The sequence below is a fragment of the Falco rusticolus genome, chromosome 17 (assembly GCF_015220075.1).
Source record: "Falco rusticolus isolate bFalRus1 chromosome 17, bFalRus1.pri, whole genome shotgun sequence".
Taxonomy (NCBI): domain Eukaryota; kingdom Metazoa; phylum Chordata; class Aves; order Falconiformes; family Falconidae; genus Falco; species Falco rusticolus.
Window position 1 is genome coordinate 2,936,910 of NC_051203.1, and position 17,194 is coordinate 2,954,103.

General features: G+C 51.9%; 2 protein-coding genes across 6 annotated transcripts in view; both read left to right on the plus strand.

Moving 5' to 3' along the window:
• The window catches only part of NUDT3 (nudix hydrolase 3), a 32,791-nt gene extending 21,938 nt beyond the window's left edge, over positions 1-10,853 (plus strand). The window contains exons 3-6 of one of the 2 annotated variants that reach the window (XR_005107843.1): positions 315-359; positions 1,157-1,241; positions 2,154-2,478; positions 2,927-10,853. Coding sequence is in view for 1 of the 2 variants with exons in the window: in XM_037410140.1 (XP_037266037.1) it covers positions 315-359; positions 1,157-1,241; positions 2,154-2,323 (300 nt within the window). In the remaining variant the exon portion in view is untranslated. Of the gene's footprint in view, positions 1-314; positions 360-1,156; positions 1,242-2,153 lie in introns of both variants that reach the window. The other variant, XM_037410140.1, reaches the window with a different exon arrangement.
• Positions 10,854-14,011: 3,158 nt separating this feature from the next.
• SMIM29 (small integral membrane protein 29) lies at positions 14,012-17,167 on the plus strand. 4 transcript variants are annotated; one of them, XM_037410805.1, is made up of 5 exons: positions 14,012-14,123; positions 15,873-16,045; positions 16,127-16,152; positions 16,229-16,334; positions 16,702-17,167. In XM_037410805.1, exons 2-5 carry the CDS (start codon positions 15,935-15,937, stop codon positions 16,762-16,764), a joined length of 306 nt encoding a protein of 101 aa, XP_037266702.1. In that variant the 5' UTR covers positions 14,012-14,123; positions 15,873-15,934; the 3' UTR covers positions 16,765-17,167. The 4 variants fall into 4 exon arrangements, with proteins under 4 accessions (XP_037266702.1, XP_037266701.1, XP_037266700.1 ...); XM_037410804.1 differs by lacking the exon at positions 14,012-14,123 and adding an exon at positions 15,180-15,219; XM_037410803.1 differs by lacking the exon at positions 14,012-14,123 and adding an exon at positions 15,228-15,255.
• Positions 17,168-17,194: the final 27 nt, after the last annotated feature.

The following is a 17,194-nucleotide window of genomic DNA, read 5'->3' on the forward strand; positions in this document are numbered from 1 at the left end:
TTTAGAGGAGATTCTGGTCATTTGGTGGATATTGGCATGCAATTAGTAACTCATCAAATAGTTGGTTTTTTCCTTCAGATTGAATTAAAAAATGGAATATAGAAAAAGAAGAAAAAAACTACTGGGAATGCGTGCATGGTTAGAACTTGTGATATATTTTTGTCGTTTTTCTTGTGACCGTGATGTTTTAAGGTGTACAGAATTTTACAGCATGTGCTTCCTGTTCTAAAGGAACTGCTCCTGCACAACAAATACGGAAATATGCACTGACCTGTCGTTAAAGTATGGTTTTTTTCTCTTTGAACTCTTCATAGGCTGGAGTGAAAGGGACGTTAGGAAGATTAGTGGGAATTTTTGAGGTAAGTTTCAGACATTGTTAAAAAAATTGTTGAATTTCGATGCAAAAAAAATTGTCTTGAAGTAAAAATCACTTCCTAGTTTGTTGCGAAGTCAGCTCGCTAACTTGTTTGAAGGAAAACTCAAAACTCCCCGTTAAATAGAAACATAGCTGATCAATTTTCAGTGATACCGCTCATCTGCAATTTGCAGTTCGGTTAACAACAGGAGGGATAATTATGCCAACGTAACGGTGGATATTCTCGGTGCCTTCGTACCTTTCTTGCTGCCACACAAGGGCACCCAGCAGCTGGGGAGCAGTGGGGCTTCTTTGTTCTTTAGCACCTGCCGTCACCCGTTGCCAAACTGGTGAAGTGGTGGAGCCCGTGTGCTCCGATGTGGAGTGCGGGAGCACGTGGTGAGTACCGGGGAGATGCTTTGCCACAGGTGGCGGGCATGGCTCTTTCGACAGTTGTTTTTTCATGGAATTGTGTGAAATAGATACAGATCTTTCCTGTGGGGTGGGGTTGGTTTGTTTGGGTTTCCCCCCCCCCCCCCCAGCTGAGGAACTGATTTATACACATACCTGTCCACCAGATACTGCCTTACAGTTTAGGCACTAGACTTTTTGGCTGCAGTAAATAATACTTTCAGACCTCTCATTTAAAACACAGCAATTTTTACTAAACGTGAGGGGAACTAGATGTAAGGTACCGTGGCATGATAGTGAGGCAGCTTGCCGCTTGCAGTCGCCACGTGCCCACTTGCCTTGTTTTTCCCTTGGTAGCTTTGCTTTTACTCTGTTCCCTTTGCCTTCTAGAATCGGGACAGGAAACACAGGACATATGTTTACGTACTTATCGTCACAGAAGTGTTGGAAGACTGGGAGGACTCTGTCAATATTGGTAAGCTCTTTGTGTTTGCTAGCGTGAACTGGTTGGATGCAGAAAAAACAAGTCAGCTGAGCATCCCTCTGGGAGCCAGAATCTTTGTGAGAGTGGTTCGGAAAAGTTGCAGTGGTGTGTCCTTTGGGTGCTTGGGGAAAAAAAATTGTGGTTAAACTGATGCTTTTGTAACCTCTGTGGCCCAAGGTAAGTCAATTCAGCTGTACAGCTGCCTCCACAGCAATTTTGTATTTAATTCTTGCACTTTAAGTTATTAAGTAAAGAGCATGAAGAGCTGTCCTTTCTAAGACAAGAAGATAGGGCAGTGTGGATTAATCATTCGCCGCTATCTTTCGAAATCTTTGCATTTAAATCAGATTCCCAAATGAAAATGAACCTATTGTTCCACGCGACGTTTGTCAGTAGTGCCGTAGCACCTGTAACTTGGCTTTCGTCAGGCTGTATATGGAATAATTATTATGGAAAGAGTAAGAAATTAGTTCTGTCCACCAAAAATTAAGGTTCACTTGCAAATCGATAGGGATTGGGTGGTGGTTGGTATCTGACTTGAATAGAAATTGCAGAAATAGCAAAAGAAATGTGTTTGTGTGTTGATTCTTTGGTTGTTTTTTTTTAAATAAGGAAATGCAAAATTGGTTTGTTTGGACAGTGGATGTAATGCCCTGAACAAATAGCTGTTACGGGGATAGAGGAGCCATTAGTGCGGTGTTTGGACTAGGTAGTCCTGGAGATCAGAAAATCCTGGGAGAAGATTTTCCAGTGTCTTCTGAACTGATGTTTTCTACACAGTGAAATTATTCTTGCAGCGTTTGTGCACGTGATAATGATTGAGAGCTAATCAACAGTAAAGTTTACACGTAGAAAGGATGCCATCGTTTTGCTGGGTCTACTGTTTTTTCTCTTTACCCACAGGAAGGAAAAGGGAATGGTTTAAGATAGAAGATGCCATAAAAGTTCTGCAGTATCATAAACCAGTGCAGGCCTCGTATTTTGAAACCTTGAGGCAAGGTTGTTTGGCAAACAACGGCACTCCCGTCATGACCACAACGTACTCTGAGAGCTCTGTGTCTGACATCAGATGACTGAAGACGTCCCTACGAGAGAAATTTTGAAAACTAGACTGAAACGTGGATTTCCCTCCCCCCTCCCCTTTTTCACATGCCTCCTCTATCAAACAAGGCATGGGCAGCAGCCTGTGGCAGAGCAAGTGTTAAAGAGTGCTGCAATTTAGTGCAAGGTGGGATTTTTTTTTTTTGTTGGCTTTTTTTTTTTGCTTTTTTGGATATGTATTTTGTAAAATACATTTTGTGCATGAAGTGCCCCTTTCCCCTTACACCGCTTCCATGGCCTGGCGAGCGAGGCTGCCCGTTTCGCCTCTGCCTTGTGTTCTGAAGTGTCCCGTTTGTGTCATCCCAGCCATAGCCACTTTTTTTTTTTTAATTAAAAGACTTCAAATGTGAGATCAGCTCTTTAAGTCTTAGTCTGTACTGTAAGGTGCTGTTCAGACCTGTGTGGTGGTCACTTTCAGCGCATATGTATAAACTTTTTTTAGATGGAGAATCTAACATTTTAATTTTGCGGGAATTTTTTTTAATCCTGGTCTGCTTCTGAAAACAAGGGTTCATAATTAATCTGTTTGCCTTTTGTTCTGTTTTTTTTAAAAAAAAATACACGTTCTGTGACAGTGCAAGTGGCTGGGCCAGTTTACTCCCTATATATCTCCCGATTTAGTGCAGTGACACTTGAAGATGAGGGCAGAGTTTTGATCACCTGCGGACATCCCTGCTGCTCCGTTGCTTCTCCTACAGCTTCCGCCAGTGTTTCTGCATTTACATGAAAATGAAACAAAAAGGAGTTGGTCTTTTAACACTTGGCCAAAAATAAATAGCCTCAGAAACGCTACGCTAGAAACTGAATTTAATTGTCTGTGGTAGGAATCAGGGATTTGAAGTGGGGTCAAAGTCTGACCAAGTGGAGCGTCGATCACCAATGCTGTTCTGCTGATCCTGCTGCGTTCTGCTGATGTCTCTTCTTGTCCACATGCCTTATACTGTGCTGAACTGGATACGTGTAATTTGTGCTAAAGCATCGGATTGTGCTTACTGAGTGTTACTGCACGAACCCTCGGTTGGATAACCATGTGTGTCCCTGAAAAGAAGTCCTGGGGGAGAAATTCGGGTGTTCAATCTCTGGTCCTGTGGTTCTGCAGCACTTACAATTGCACCATGGAGCATGCTCAAAATGTTTAAACTCTCCCTCTGTGAAAGGTACAGCTGACTCCCAGCAGAATTGCGAGTTGGAGGAGTACACCCTTTAATAGGATAGTTCCCCTGATGCATTGGCACACTTCACCTTTTTTTTTTTTTTTTTTTTTTTTTTGGCTTTTTCTTTTGTTGTTGATGTAAGTTTCATGCTGTCTTGATTTGCCAACAGTGTTGTCTAGTTGGGAAATAAAATGGGAAGGGTCGGGGGTGGGTTGGGACAGGTACAAGTTTTGGGAGGGGCATTAATTAATCCCTGGCTTGGGACAAGAAGGAGTTGCTGAGTTCAGTAACTTCTCCGTTGTCAGAGCATAGCCAAGATGTGAAATTAAATCTGCAGTACTCTTTTTTTTTTTTTTTTTTCTCCCATTTTTCCCCCCCTCTTTATTTAACAAAAAATATTCTAATAAATACTCACTGTTCCAGAATTTTCTCTCTTCCCGAGAAGCACTTACAATATGAAAAATCTGATAGAAATATCCATGGAGCCTGGGACAAGGGGGAATGGTATCCTTGCTGGTTTGGCAAGAAGCTGTTCATTTTAAGATCCTATTCTGTTCCTTTACTTGTTCTCCTTGCTTTCATCAGTGTGGAGTAGCAAGGCCAAAAGCAGTGCCAGTGATCGCTAACGTGAAAAACCACGCATAAGGAAAAAGCCGAGAGGCATTATTCAAGAAGTAGCTTGAAACCCAGCAGCTGGAATCAAGCCTAAATTACACCAGTTCAGTTCACTTCAACTTAGAGACGAATGTACAATACTTTCTTACTCTTTGCTGAGCGGCCTGAACCAAACTCTTGAAAAAGGGCTTGAATATTGTATCTGGAAGTGTACAAGAAATTCAGACAGCCTGCTGTTACCGAGCCGTGAGTGGCACCTAACAGCCATCTACTGCCTTCAATTGAGATTTTTTTTTTTTTTTGTCTTTACTGTACAGATTAGGATGTTGAAAACGCTTTGCAACAAAACAGCTGGTACTCCTGAAAGAGTAACTGCAGTTTTAATATCAACAGCATGCACACTTCTGTTTTTCAACTAAAATTGTTTTTACAGGGCTGTTAAACTGACGATTTAGGGTAGAATATTGTTAATGACTTGCTAATGGCTTATTTGTTTGGGTCAGAAAAATAAATTGTGCCAAGAAAGTGTTTTAATGTGGCATGAATTGATGCTGTTAACACAGTAACAGGGAGGGGCTGATATTATGCCTTTTTTAACTGGAAATAGCTCCTGGGTAGAAATAGCTTTTATTCGACAGATGTGGATTTTAAAACAGGTCTTAGTCCTGTGCTACCTGAATCTCTCCCTGCACCACACAAATTCCCCTCTTCCTCAGCATCTGAGGTTCTTCTCTAGTTACAGCTGCATGCCCTAGCAGTTTCAGCCATTTGATCCAAAATGATATTAAATTGGTTTGGGACCGACAATCAAACTACCTTTATTAGCGACAAAAAGAGTTGTGAGGACGGGGGTTTCGCAGTACAGCCGAGTGCCTGCTTGATTAAACGGCTTAGGGCTGCTGGCGTGACCAACCGCTCCAAAATCCTGTAGGATTAGACTCGGGCTTGCGGCGTTTGCTAAAACTGGTGCTATATCGAGAGAGCGGGATTCTTACCTCAGCTGATGTAGTGTCTCGTGACCCCTTAACGCGAGCGTTGCGGTGTGTCTCGGCTTCCCGTTGAATAACGTTCTTCGCTTGGCTTTCAGCGTGGCTTTGGTCTGGCTCGGCGCGGGTGTGTGCGTAGGTCAAAAGAAGAGGAAGGCCAGCGCTCCGTGGGGACGGCCCGCGAGTTCGCCGCGGATTTGTCCAGACCCCCTCAAGTTGCAGGTTTCAGACGCTTGTCTTCGGTTCTCTGAAATCCGGTTTGGGATGAATGCCAAATGGCGTGTGGATGATGCGCAGCCGCCGTCTGAGGGGCTACCATTAATTACCTTTTGGCACACCTCGCGAGGGGCTAACGTTAATTATCTTCTGGCGCTGCTCGAGAGGAGCTGCTGCTAACGAATTACCTTTTGGCACACCTCTGAACTCTGGGGTCTCATGAAAAGCTTCCAGTGTCCTCCGCCACTTCTTAGGGGTGGAGTAATTTTGCTAATATGAGTACTTTTTCCCTTGCTGCTTTTCATGTGTGTACTCCCGGTGTAAGGACGCCTCACTCTTGCTACAACAAGAAGCAAACCTGCCTTCGGCGAGGAAGAGGAGGGGGAAATTACTGGCCCTTGAAACACTCGCCTACTAGATTTCTCTCTGCACCTAAGTGTCAGCTCAGGGTTGCGAGATGAGTGATGGAGGAAGAGGGAGACCTGCTGCTCGGCGCAGGGAGGTTCTCTGAGCAGTTCCCACTCTTAAACATTGATTCACTTCCTCTGGTGGTGTCAAAATTAGAAATCCTCGTATCGTGGAGTTGCATCCGGCCATCTGGATTTTCAAACGTAGTTGAGACCTTAATGGGAGAAGTGCTTTCAGCACTTAGATGACGACGCTTAGCGTGATGATTTTTTAAACCTCAACATACTTAGAAAAATCTGGATCTCATGTCACTGGAAGCGTTTGACAGACCAGCTTGGATTACTGGCTGCGGCAGGAGAATGTTAGCTGGTGGTTTAAGCCAATGCTAGGTGGTGGGTATACTGGCATTTGTTGACACCAGCATGGGAGCAGGAAAAAAAAGGATGCCCTCGGGGTACCACTGTCTCCAGCAACTGCTTCTTGATCCTTCCAGCAGGATTTGTCAGATCCCCTACCTTTCTGATGGTCTTAAACGATGCGTAAAGCTCAAGAGGCAGGTGGACGTCCCTCTGCAGAAGAGTGCCAAGTGTAATTAAATTTAGCGCAGCTGAAATCAGACACGTTGTGCTGGAGGAGGTCTCTCTCAAATAAGGTTTTGGTATGGGGGAGCAGGGGTTTGGATGCGGTGGTTCACGTCAGCTTGCAAATCGTGCGCAGCGGAAAACGTACAGCGCCTTTGTCTTGAAGTGGTTACTGTTAAGATGGTTTGGGGGTTTCAAATTTGGCTTGTGCTTGTGCTGAGGCTTTCCAAGGACACGTTTCAAAAGGCAGAGCCTTTTTTTGGGTTAAAAATACTATTTTCTGTTTGGTGAGGGTTCCCCCCAGTATTTAACGGCTGTGCATGCTGGTGGCCTGGCTATGAGAGCTGTGGTGTGACGCTGCCGGGGAGGGGACACCTTTTCCTGGGAGATGCTTAGAGAAGAGTGAAAGGTTGCGTGTTTTTTTTGTTTTCCCCATTCTTCCTGAAATTTGCCATTCAGTGCTGTTAAAGTACTTTTGGTCGCTTCACAAAGATGTCTTTTGATTTCTTCACAAAGATGGGTTGTTTAATTCTAGACAGTAGTTGATTGGCGATAGAGAAGCTCGGTATTGTTGCAAAGCCAGGGGAGGCTTGTACATCCTTTATCTTTGCCCAGTGTTTCTCCTTGCTGTGTTGTGCTCTCTTAGGGTTCGTCGGAGCTGCTCAGCACCCTTGCTCAGAACCGCAGTGACTCCTTACAAGTATGAGTGGTTGGCGTTAGCCTCTCTAGGTTTGACAAGGCAACTGCCTCTCCAAGTATATCATTTGGTAAAACGTTCCTTTGAGTTAATGGCTACTTTGCAAACTGAGAATGAGATGTTTTTTTCAAATGGAAAGTGTGTTAGCCTTTGAACTGCAAAAAACTCGTCAGGACTGAGGCAGTGACAGCTGAGAGGGTGCAGGATGTGACAACAGGCTTTCTCACCGGCTGCTGTGCTGTGAGGACGAGATAGGGTAGCTACTGCTTGCTCCTGGTTTTGAACTCTCAGAACAAGATGTGTAGCCCCTGTGTGGTTTTACAGCTGAAATTTCTTGAGATGAGTCTGTCAAAGAGAGGGTGCCGGGATGGGGCGGTTCAGTGAGTGTAGGGCAGTTGCATCACCTGTAGCAAAAAGAGAACTCAGAAGTTGCTGATGCTCGGCTCACTTGTGTGTGTTTAATGCTGTTAAACAGAGCTGAACTCGTAGGCTGGTATTACTGATAAACTCCATTAGCCAGTAACTGTAATTAAAACCGAATAAAGAAGCTAAAAATACGGGCTTTAACGCAGGGGCGCTTCCTAACGAGTTGGTTTATGCTGCTGCATGGATCCGATGGGGAGGGTCTATCTGGCTGCTTGGAGTCTTGCTACTTCTTCCCCCCTTCCCTTGCTCATGTTCGGTACAGAAGGGTTCAGGCAACATTTGGGAGTGGCCGTTGGTTCTTGATGGTAAACCTGCTGTGATTTAACTGAGTTCTGTGCACGTTACGCTTTAAGGAATTATGGGATGAACAGGTAAAGGGAGCCCAGCCAGGGCTCTCCTCGGATCATGTCGTCTGCCTCGCTTTGCCATAGGAAGGTGGCACGGGCAGGTGAATGCATGCGCTGTCTCTGCATCTTTTTAAAATACATCCTTTGGGATTTGTTTCCTTTTTCATCCATCCTGGGGAGGTGGTTCCTTCCTAGTCAGTTTGGTCCCAGCTTAGCAAGGCAAGTGTGTTGTGTGACAGCTGTGCCAGTGGGAGGGAGCAGAGCCTTACCTGGGGTGTACTTCAGAGCTCCTCCACCCCAAAAAACTGCTGTATTTCCTCTGATGATGGCCTTCAGTCTCGCTGCTGTGGAGGAAGGTAAGAGCTCTGGTTTGGGGGCTGGAAAGGAACTGCAATTTAAACATTCACATCAGCTTTTTTTCCTCGATAGCTGGGCGTTGTGTGTGCTTCCCCGATTTCTGTTGAGCAACGAGAAGGCAGTTTTAATTCAGCGTGGTCTTGAACGTGCCTTAAAGCAAACTCTATAAACTGAAAAATTGAAAGGGATCATCGGAATCTGCTAGTGTTGCTTTTTTTCCCTAGTGCAGACACAAAGTATTCAGTGGCTAAAAATGTGGGTAGGGAATGTCAGGAATCCTCAGTTCCCTTCCCAGATCTAGCAACGGACTTTGGGCCTCTGCCTCAGCATTTCCATGCAGAAAACGCGTTCACCACCAAATATTTGAAGCTGCATAGATCAAATGTTTGCCCCTCCCAATTATAACAACTTCAGCTTTTCTTGCTTGTACTCAGAAACGCAGTTTTATCCCAAATTGATGTGCTTTGTGCTTTTCAGACAGCCAGATACAATGTTCGTAGCTGTGCAGAGCATCCAGTGAAATGGGTGATCTGGGAGTTTGTGAAAGGTTTGAATATTCAGCTTTTGCAGAGTGGAAGCTGTGGCTGGTTCTCGGGAAAAGGTGAAAATCCGTCAATCTCTTTAGCCAAACTTGCACCAAGAAATGAAGTTGTTGCAGACGCTTGTTGGTGTGAAGAGCTTTTATCTTATAAAGATAATCAGCAGCTTTGTATAACTCACCGACTGCTCTGGTCCTGCTTTTAAATGACTCCGTTTCCCCTCCTGGTTCTGTTCCTCCTGTTTAATAAGATAGCATCATCTAGTGGCTGCATCAGCCTGGGGATGCAGGTGACCTTGCTTCTGGTGTGCTCTCTCGTCTTGTCTCCGTGTTAGAGACTATAACATACATATATATATCTATCTATATCTATGATCCTCGCTTTTCTCAGTGTTAGAATAAATTTAATACAGTTAGAGAGGACTCTCGGCTTCAGTGGTGGAAGGTGGTGTGTAGATACGTGCAGTGTTTTACTGGGTGTAGTGTCATGAGGTCTGTACATAATTGAGAGAGGTGTAGATGGATGAAGAAGAACACTTAACTGGATTGAAGATGTATTTAGGAGATTTATAAAATCTTTTTTGGTGCTAGTCGATAGGGTTGTGTTTTTGGGGGTTTTTTCCTCTTTTTTTTTTTTTTCTTTTTGGTGGGAAAGTGAGAATTTTGAAGTTATACTTGAGAAATTGGCTCTAGAATTGCCTCAGAAATTAACCTTGGGAGGTCCAAGAGTGTTTGCTGAACTTCCTGTATGTCCTATTTTATATTTATTAAATCAGAAGATCTGGAACGATTGCTTTGCATTTTCTGCTCAGTCTTTTCCTGAACTCTCTGTACCTGAGACCCCCTGGCAGCACCCCTGAGCTGGGAGAGCAGGATCCCAGCCCCCATCGGAGCCTGTTGCCCAGGGTACGTCACCCCGCCAAGGGCCCGAGCTGGATGCCCGTGGGTATGAGCGTATCTGCCTTAGGCTGCTCCATTCCTTACCAAACCGAGATACCTCCGAGATCAAAGCTGTGGGGCTTTGACCGTCTCTTCTCTTCGCCTCTGAACTGGTGCATTCGAACCTCCTTCACGACCAAGGGTAAGACTTCGATACCACCAGTGTGGGCGATCCCTATGGAAAACGTTTGGGTTTTTTTAATCCTTGCAGATTTCCAAGTCCTTGAAGCATGCAGGCCTGGGGTGGGGGGGCACAGTGGCAGCAGCAGAGCGTGGCGAGTGATTTCCCCGGGGTTCCTGCTCCTGTGTGACCTGTGGTGTTGGTTGGGATGTCTCCTGCTGCTGCCCGGCTTTCCCACGGAAACGTCAGTGAGTTTGGAGGGGGAAAACTGGTGTAGAGAACAAACTTGCTAATTTATTAGAATTAAAAGAAGCCTGAGGTTTTCAGTGATTTTCAGTGAATCAGAAGTAATATAATAGTCGGTTCCCTGTGAGTTCTAGATGGTTTTGGACTTGCAGTTCCCATAGTCTGGTTTGGTTTATTTTTCTGGCTGCGGACTTCTGTTCCTCGCTCCAGTGCTTTGTGTTTCTAATCTTCTGGTAAATTTAACATGTGGGGTTTTTTATGATATATTAAGTTAAAATGGTTTGCAAAAACACTTTACAACTGCAAGGGCACTTTGGAAATCTAGCATTTCAGCTGATGCTTTTTCTTACTGACTGGGACTTGTTCTTACTTACAACACATTTGTTCAAAGTCAAATGCGTTCAGTAGAAAACACGTTTTGTTTTCTTTGAGGCTCAGATCTTAGTTCGAGCCTGTGAATAATGCAGGTGCTCTCTTGCTCCTGCTTAGTCTTGGCTGGCAGGTATAGCGTATACCTACATAATTTTGACATTCTCATCCATAGTGTTTCCAGAAAAAACGGAGGGCTCACTATCCACTCCTCGCTCAGCTCTGGTATCATCACAACCCCCTGTCCCTCTTCTGCCATGAGTCTCGGTGTGTTTTGAGCCAGATGTTGAGACGGTATGAAGCTGCGCTGATGTACAGCAGCTGGCGGTCTGGTTCCTTTCTCAAGGTGTTTCCTCTGTTGGAGTTGTGTGCGAGGGGGAGGTCATCACTGTCTTTAAAAGATTTAAAAAAAAAAAAAAAAAAAAAAATCGTGGATGCAAGTTTGACAAGAGTGTAGGCTGTAATCTAGTGCCAACCAATAAACACGCCAGTATTTCACACATGGCTCTGCTTGCTGCGTGGTCTCTCTTCTTCCCGGCACTTGTTACCATGTACGTGATCTTGGAGATTGGGCAATAGTGTCACCAGAGGAGAAAGCCCTTCCTGAAGTGTCTCGGGATATTCACAGTCTGGAAAAGAAAATTTGGAGGGATGTCACCCACAGCCTGATGCTGAGATGGGCTGGTCTGAGTGGGGAGAGCATCCTGCCATAAAACCAGGGTGAATTTTAAGGCACGGCGTAGTATCATCAGATGTTTCTGGTCCCGAGAGCCTCGTGGAGCAGAAGTGGTCCTGACTCGCAGAGTCCTTATGGAGAGCCCTTCACGTGGAAATAGCCACTTGCTGGGGGAGGGGCTGGGTGCCACCAGCACCCAGAGCACCGACAGCCTTCGGCAGAGCATGGTGTGGGTCGCCGCTCCGGCGAGGGGGTCAGCGAGGGCTGGAGGTGTTGAGAAACATGGGCAGAGATGCCGGCTGGGTCTGTGCTCTGCGTGTGCGCGCACAAATGCTCTGCCCAAGTCTGACCGCTGCCCCCAGACCCGTGGTCAGGCTGGGGGTGTCCCAAGCCCTTTGGAGGTTTGGTGTCCCCCCTGCCTGCCTGGGAAGGGTGAGCACTGGGAGGTGCTCAGAGCCCATCGCAGGGGATGCAGGATCGGTGCCGGGGTGTGCTGGGGGAGCGCACAGGGTGCTCTGCACCGCCGCAGGCTGCCTTCAGTGGGTCCCCCTGTCCTCACCACCAGTGGGATGGGGCTGCTCAGCACCTTCCTTGGCCTCCGCGTGCTCCGGTAAGAGCTGCCGGGTCCCTCTGCCCCATGCCATGCCTGGTGAGGGAGAGCTGGGTGTGCTGGGGGCAGCACCCGTCCCATGGGTGCCTTGCGTGGCCCCCAGAGCTGTCCCTTCCCCCAAACGCCCCCCATTCCTCTCCAGCTTGGGGGGGCCAGGCTCTGCTGATGCCCCAGGGCAGCAGATTTGCCTTGAGTCTGGGGGAGAGTGAACCAGCTCCTGGGGCTGTGGCCTGGCCCTCGCTCAGCCGGGGTGGGGGTTTCTCCCCCTTTTGGGATGCAAAACAAGATGCCGGGCAGGATCCAGTACTGCGCACCCGATCACAGCAGCGAGGCTGTAAATCCGGTCACGGGAGCTCTCGTGTTTTATCTGCGACGTGGAATGCGTCCTGGTTTGGAGATCCCATCCCGTGCCACCACCCTTTGGAAATTCCCGTTGGGATCTGAATGCAGCGGGGCTCCCCACAGCGTGTTATCGCAGCGGGGGAAAACACACCGGCTTGTGCCCGACGCCCTCGTGTTCGCAGCCGTGGCGCAGAGCCAAGGACGAAGTTAATCTTTGCTGACGGTGGAGTTAACACCTTGGCCGGTGAGCGGTAAGGCAGAGCCGGGAGCGGGCTGTGCCCCCGTGGATGGGTGACGGTGCTTCCCCCCACCCTGGTGTTTCTGGCTGGGTGAGCAGCTGGAGGGATGCAGTGGCTGGAAATCCGGCCACTTGTGTTTAGCTGCTTAAACGGGAGCTTAGCGGCTCAGCAAAGCTGTCCCCAATTATCTGCTGGGGGGCCGAGCAGTAGGGAAGAGGGGGCTGATGTCTCCTCACGGCAGGTTTTGGAGCAGAAATACCCCGTGTAACTATTCTAGCTCTCAGCACCTGCTTAAAATTTGCCCCCCTAGCTGACCCCCTCCCAGCTCGGTCGTGAAGGTGCCAGGATGAGCGGCGATGCTGCTCTCAACCCCCCCAGCATCCTTCCCCTACCCTGGGGTAAGTCACAGAGGTTTCCGCAGGGATGCGCAGCCCCTGTGCTGCCCCAGCCTCACCTCCTTCTTTCCCCATCCACGTGGGTAGCGGTGGATGGGGAAGAGATAGTCCCCTGGGATTTGGGGATACTGCAAGGGTCCAGGGCTGTCTCTGGCCACACGGAGGGGCTTGGTGACCCCCCAGTCATGCTGCTTCCCCCAGGACCCCGTGTGCCCTCTGGCCAGGCTGAGCTGGCTGCACGCTCCTGCTGGCCCCCGCTCGCTCTCTCCAAGGAACTTTCCGAGAAATTCCTGGATTTATTTTCAGCTGCCGCACAGCAGCACCGTGCTGGGAAGAGGTGGGCAGCGGCAGAGTGGGGGGTCCATGCGGTGTGGATGGGCTCCCCCGCTTTGCCCAGCTCCTGGCCCCTTTGGGCATGGAGGAGGGGATGAGGATGGGCTGCGAGGAGAGCTGCTGCTGCTCACGCAGGGGTGATGTCCTGTGCAGGGTGTGGGGTCCCCCTAGAACCATCTCATCGGTGCTGACCCCCAGGATCTGCCTCCCCTGGTGCTACCAAAGCCCTGGCTCCCATGGTGAGATGGGCATTGGGATGGAGATGATGCATGAGGATGGGTTAGGGGAACGGGGCGGGGGGCTGGGGCTGGTTTGGGAAGGCTGTGTGGGGCAGGGAGTATCAATGGGGCCAGTGGGACCACTGGGGACAACGAGATGCTGGGAACAGTAGGCATCAGGTGCTCTCAGGACAGCTGGTGCCCTTTGTGGGGCTGGGGGATCCCCCAATATGGGAACAAGCCACCCTGACCCCTACCCACCCTCTGCGAGGGGCTCCGGCGTCCCCCACTCCACACCGTGCCTGGCCAAGGGTATCTCCACTCCTGCATCCCCATCAGCAGGTCCCCAAGCCCTGGCCCGGCACTGGTGCAGGGACTGGGAGGCAAAATTAACCTGGCAGGGGGTGCAGGCAGGAGGTGCAGGCAGGAGGAGGAGGACTCTGGCTGTGCAGCTGGTTGGCCTCTCACTGGTTTTTGCCATGGGCAGGTTCATCCAGCGGGATGCAGAGTGGGGAGCTGCTTTCCCGCGCTGCTGCGTTGGTGCAGGATGTTCTTGGTGCTTTGCGGTGGCACCCAGCCCCATCCTGCCACCAGCCCAGGCACGGGGGGCTGTGTCCCCCCACCTCCACCATTTCCAGGCTCCTCTCTTCCACCTCATTTCACTTAATTATTATTTATTTTAGCTATGGGGAAGCAAAATGGGGCTCCTTGCTCCCCGGTGTCCCCCGCTCCCATCTGACCCACTTAGCGGGGCCATCTGGTCCCCACGTGGGCAAAGCGGATTACCCTGCGCCGGGATCAGGGCTGGGCCGCTGCCATCACCCCGGGGCCCCACCGGGGCTGCCCCCACCGGCAGCGTGATGGCACCGCCAGGGAGGGGACCCCCGGCAGCCCCCGCTGCGGGTGACCCAGCCCTGCCAGCCTGTGTGCCTGCGCCCACTGGGACCCGGGCCCTCGCGGTCTGTGGGCTCACCCTGTGCATGTCTCTGTCCCTCTGTCCCTCCGTCCCTCCCTCTGTTCCTCTGTCCATCTATTCATCTGTTCCTCTGTCCATCTATTCATCTGTTCCTCTGTCCATCTATTCATCTGTTCCTCTGTCCATCTATTCATCTGTTCCTCTGTCCATCCATCCCTCTGTCCCTCCGTCCATCCATCCCTCTGTCCCTCCGTCCATCCATCCCTCTGTCCCTCCGTCCCTCCATTATCTGTCCGTCCATCCCTCCCTCTGTCCATTCCTCCCTCTGTCTCTCTGTCCATCCCTCCCTCTCTCTTGTCCGTCCATCCCTTTGTCCATCCATCTTCTGGCCATTTGTCTGTCTGTCCCTCTGTCCCTTCCTCTGTTCCTCTGTCCATCCTTCTGTCCATCCCTCCCTCTGTTCCTCCATCCATCTATTCATCTGTCCCTCTGTCCATCCATCCATCTGTCCCTGCGTCCCTCCATTATCTGTCCTTCTGTCCGTCCATCCCTCCCTCTGTCCATCCCTCCCTCTGTCCTTCTGTCCCTCCATCATTGTGTCCCTCTGTCCATCCCTCCATCCATCCCTCTGTCCCTCCATCCATCTGTCCCCTGTCCCCCGCTCCCCTAACGGAGCAGGGATGCACCTCCCCACCCTGCTGTGCCCCCCGCCGTCCATCCACCCGTCGGGTTGTCGTTTCACCCTTCCACGCCCCAGATGTGCCCCCCACCCCCACCCCGCCAGCTGTGCGACCCTGCCCCACCCGCCAGCTGTCCACCCGCTCGCCCTCCCCCCTCCTGGAGCCCCCCCGTCCCTTCCTTCCCTCCTTTTTTTCCCCTTTTTCTCCTTCTTCCCTTCCCCTGTTTTTAATTTTTCCGGTTTTCCCTTGCTTTCTTTGCCTTTTTCTTTCCCCTTTCGCATTTCTTTTCTCCCCTTCCCCCGCCCCCCGCCCCGCCCGGTCTCTGCTGCCCCCTGTCGGCCCCGCACTGCCACCGCCCCGCCCCCAAGCCCCGCCCGAAGCCCCGCCCCGCCCGAAGCCCCGCCCCGCCCGTCACGCGCCGCGCGGGTTCCGGGGGCGGGCGGTGCGCGGCGCGCGCAGGTGGGGCGGGGCGGGGTCGTGCGCGAGGATGCGCGGGTGGGCGGGGGTGCGATGGGGGATGCGGGGAGGGGGGGGGTGCAGGGGGTGCGATGGGGGATGGGGTGCAGGGGGGGTGCAGGGGTTGCGGGGGGGGGGAGAGGGGCACCCAGTGCATGGCCGAAATTAGGCGCGGGGGGGGGGAGGGGGGGCTGTGGCGTGGGACGTGTCCTGCGTGGGGGTCGGGGGGGGGCAGAGCCTGGGCTGAGGGTGCTGCCAGCACCCGCCCTACTTGGCCCCTGTCCCGTTCCCCCCCCCGTGTCCCCCCCCCCCCATTCCTCCTGCTTTGGAGGCCGAGCCCCCCTGAGCCCAGCTCTGCAGGGGGCCGTGGGGTGACCGCCCCCACGTGGGGCTGTGGGGGCGCTGGGCACCCCTCAGCCGCATCCTGGGGGCGCCCGTGTCCTGGCTGGGTTGTGGGTACCGGCCCCCCACGGTCACGGTCACTGCCTGGCCCTGGGGGCTGTTACTGGGTGGTTATTGCCGGGGCGGTGGGTTATTGCCAGGGGAGTTGGTTATTATCAGAGTGGTGGGTTATTACCGGGATAGTTGGTTATTACTGGGGCAGCAGGTTAGTACCGGGATAGTTGGTTATTACTGGGGCGGTTGTGGGTTCGCAGACATCCCAGCCGGTGGGGGTGGCCACCCGCGTCCCCATGCAGGCAGGAGCCGGCTCTGGGCCATGAGCAACACCACAGCCCCCACAGCCCCGGGCGCAGCAGGCGACTCACTGGTGGGCTACGTCCTGGGACCCTTCCTCCTCGTCACCCTCCTCGGTGCCCTCCTGGCCATGGTGAGTGGGGGCTGGGGAGGGCTGGGGGGGGCACCAAAGCATTGCCCCGAGCCCTGTACCTGCTTACACCTTTCCCTGCAGGTGATGTACGTCCAGAAGAAGCGGAGGTGAGCGTGGGGGTGTGGGGCTGGGGGGTCAGGGGGACACGCACCGGTCACCGCTCAGCCGCCGTCCCCCTGCCAGGTTTGACCGGCTGCGCCACCGGCTGCTGCCCATGTACAGCTACGACCCGGCCGAGGAGCTGCAGGAGTCGGAGCAGGAGCTGCTGGTGGAGGCGGAGGACACCTGGGTGGGTCAGCCCACGGGGGTGCGTGGGGGGCTGTGTGGGTCGCTGGCTAGCTGTGCACGGTGCTGTGGGATTCGCTATTTATGTAATTTTTTGCATGAAAAATCAGCATTAAGCAACAGCCAGTTCAGGAATGCGTGGGGATGGCTGAGCCGGGGTGGAAGCCCCCCGGGTTCCGGGAGCCCCCCGAGAGTTTGGGGGGAATCCAGAGGTTTGGGGAGGGTTGGGCTGCGCAGCCGGTGCCGGTGCTTTTCCGCTTGCCCCGACGCCGTTCAGGGATGCCTGGCACCGGGGCTGGGGGGGGGGCGTCCAGGCTGGGGCCACCCACTGTGCCCTCCCAAGGGTGCTGAGGGCACGCTCTCCATTGCAGGCGTCGCCCGGCTGGGGGGGTTCCTCATCCCGTCAGCCCCCCCGCGGGGACTGGAAGGCCTGATGCTGCCCGGAGAGCTGGGACCGAATCCTGCCCGCAGGAGGCAAGGGAGGACAGTATCGGCACCGGCGCTGCCACCTTCGCCATCCGCCGGGAAGGGCAGGATGCGCCCACGGTACCATGGCGATGCCAGCGGCTGCAGCCTGGGAGCAATCCCACCCCGTGAGCACTGACGATAACGGGTTCTCTCCCACCTTAGCACCTATTTTTGCCATTTTTTTTGCTTGAATCACCCCGCCAAGCCCTTAAAACACAGCAGGCAGGACGGGCAGGACTGGCACCGGGGCAGGCAAGTGGCTGGGTACAGGGGCTGTGCCCCCAGGCACAGAGGGCAGGATGGCAGCCGGGGAGCAGCGTGGCGTGTGCTAGAGCAAATAAATATTATTTTTTGGGGGGTTTCTCTGCATTCAGCCCGGAGCCTCCCACATCGGGC

What these genes read in the sequence shown, in the direction of transcription:
- SMIM29 (XM_037410805.1), top strand. Translation starts at nt 15,935, where the DNA reads ATGAGCAACACCACAGCCCCCACAGCCCCGGGCGCAGCAGGCGACTCA. An exon ending in TCGGTGCCCTCCTGGCCATG is followed by an intron (nt 16,046 to 16,126) that starts GTGAGTGGGGGC and finishes CTTTCCCTGCAG; the next exon opens with GTGATGTACGTCCAGAAGAA. An exon ending in TACGTCCAGAAGAAGCGGAG is followed by an intron (nt 16,153 to 16,228) that starts GTGAGCGTGGGG and finishes TCCCCCTGCCAG; the next exon opens with GTTTGACCGGCTGCGCCACC.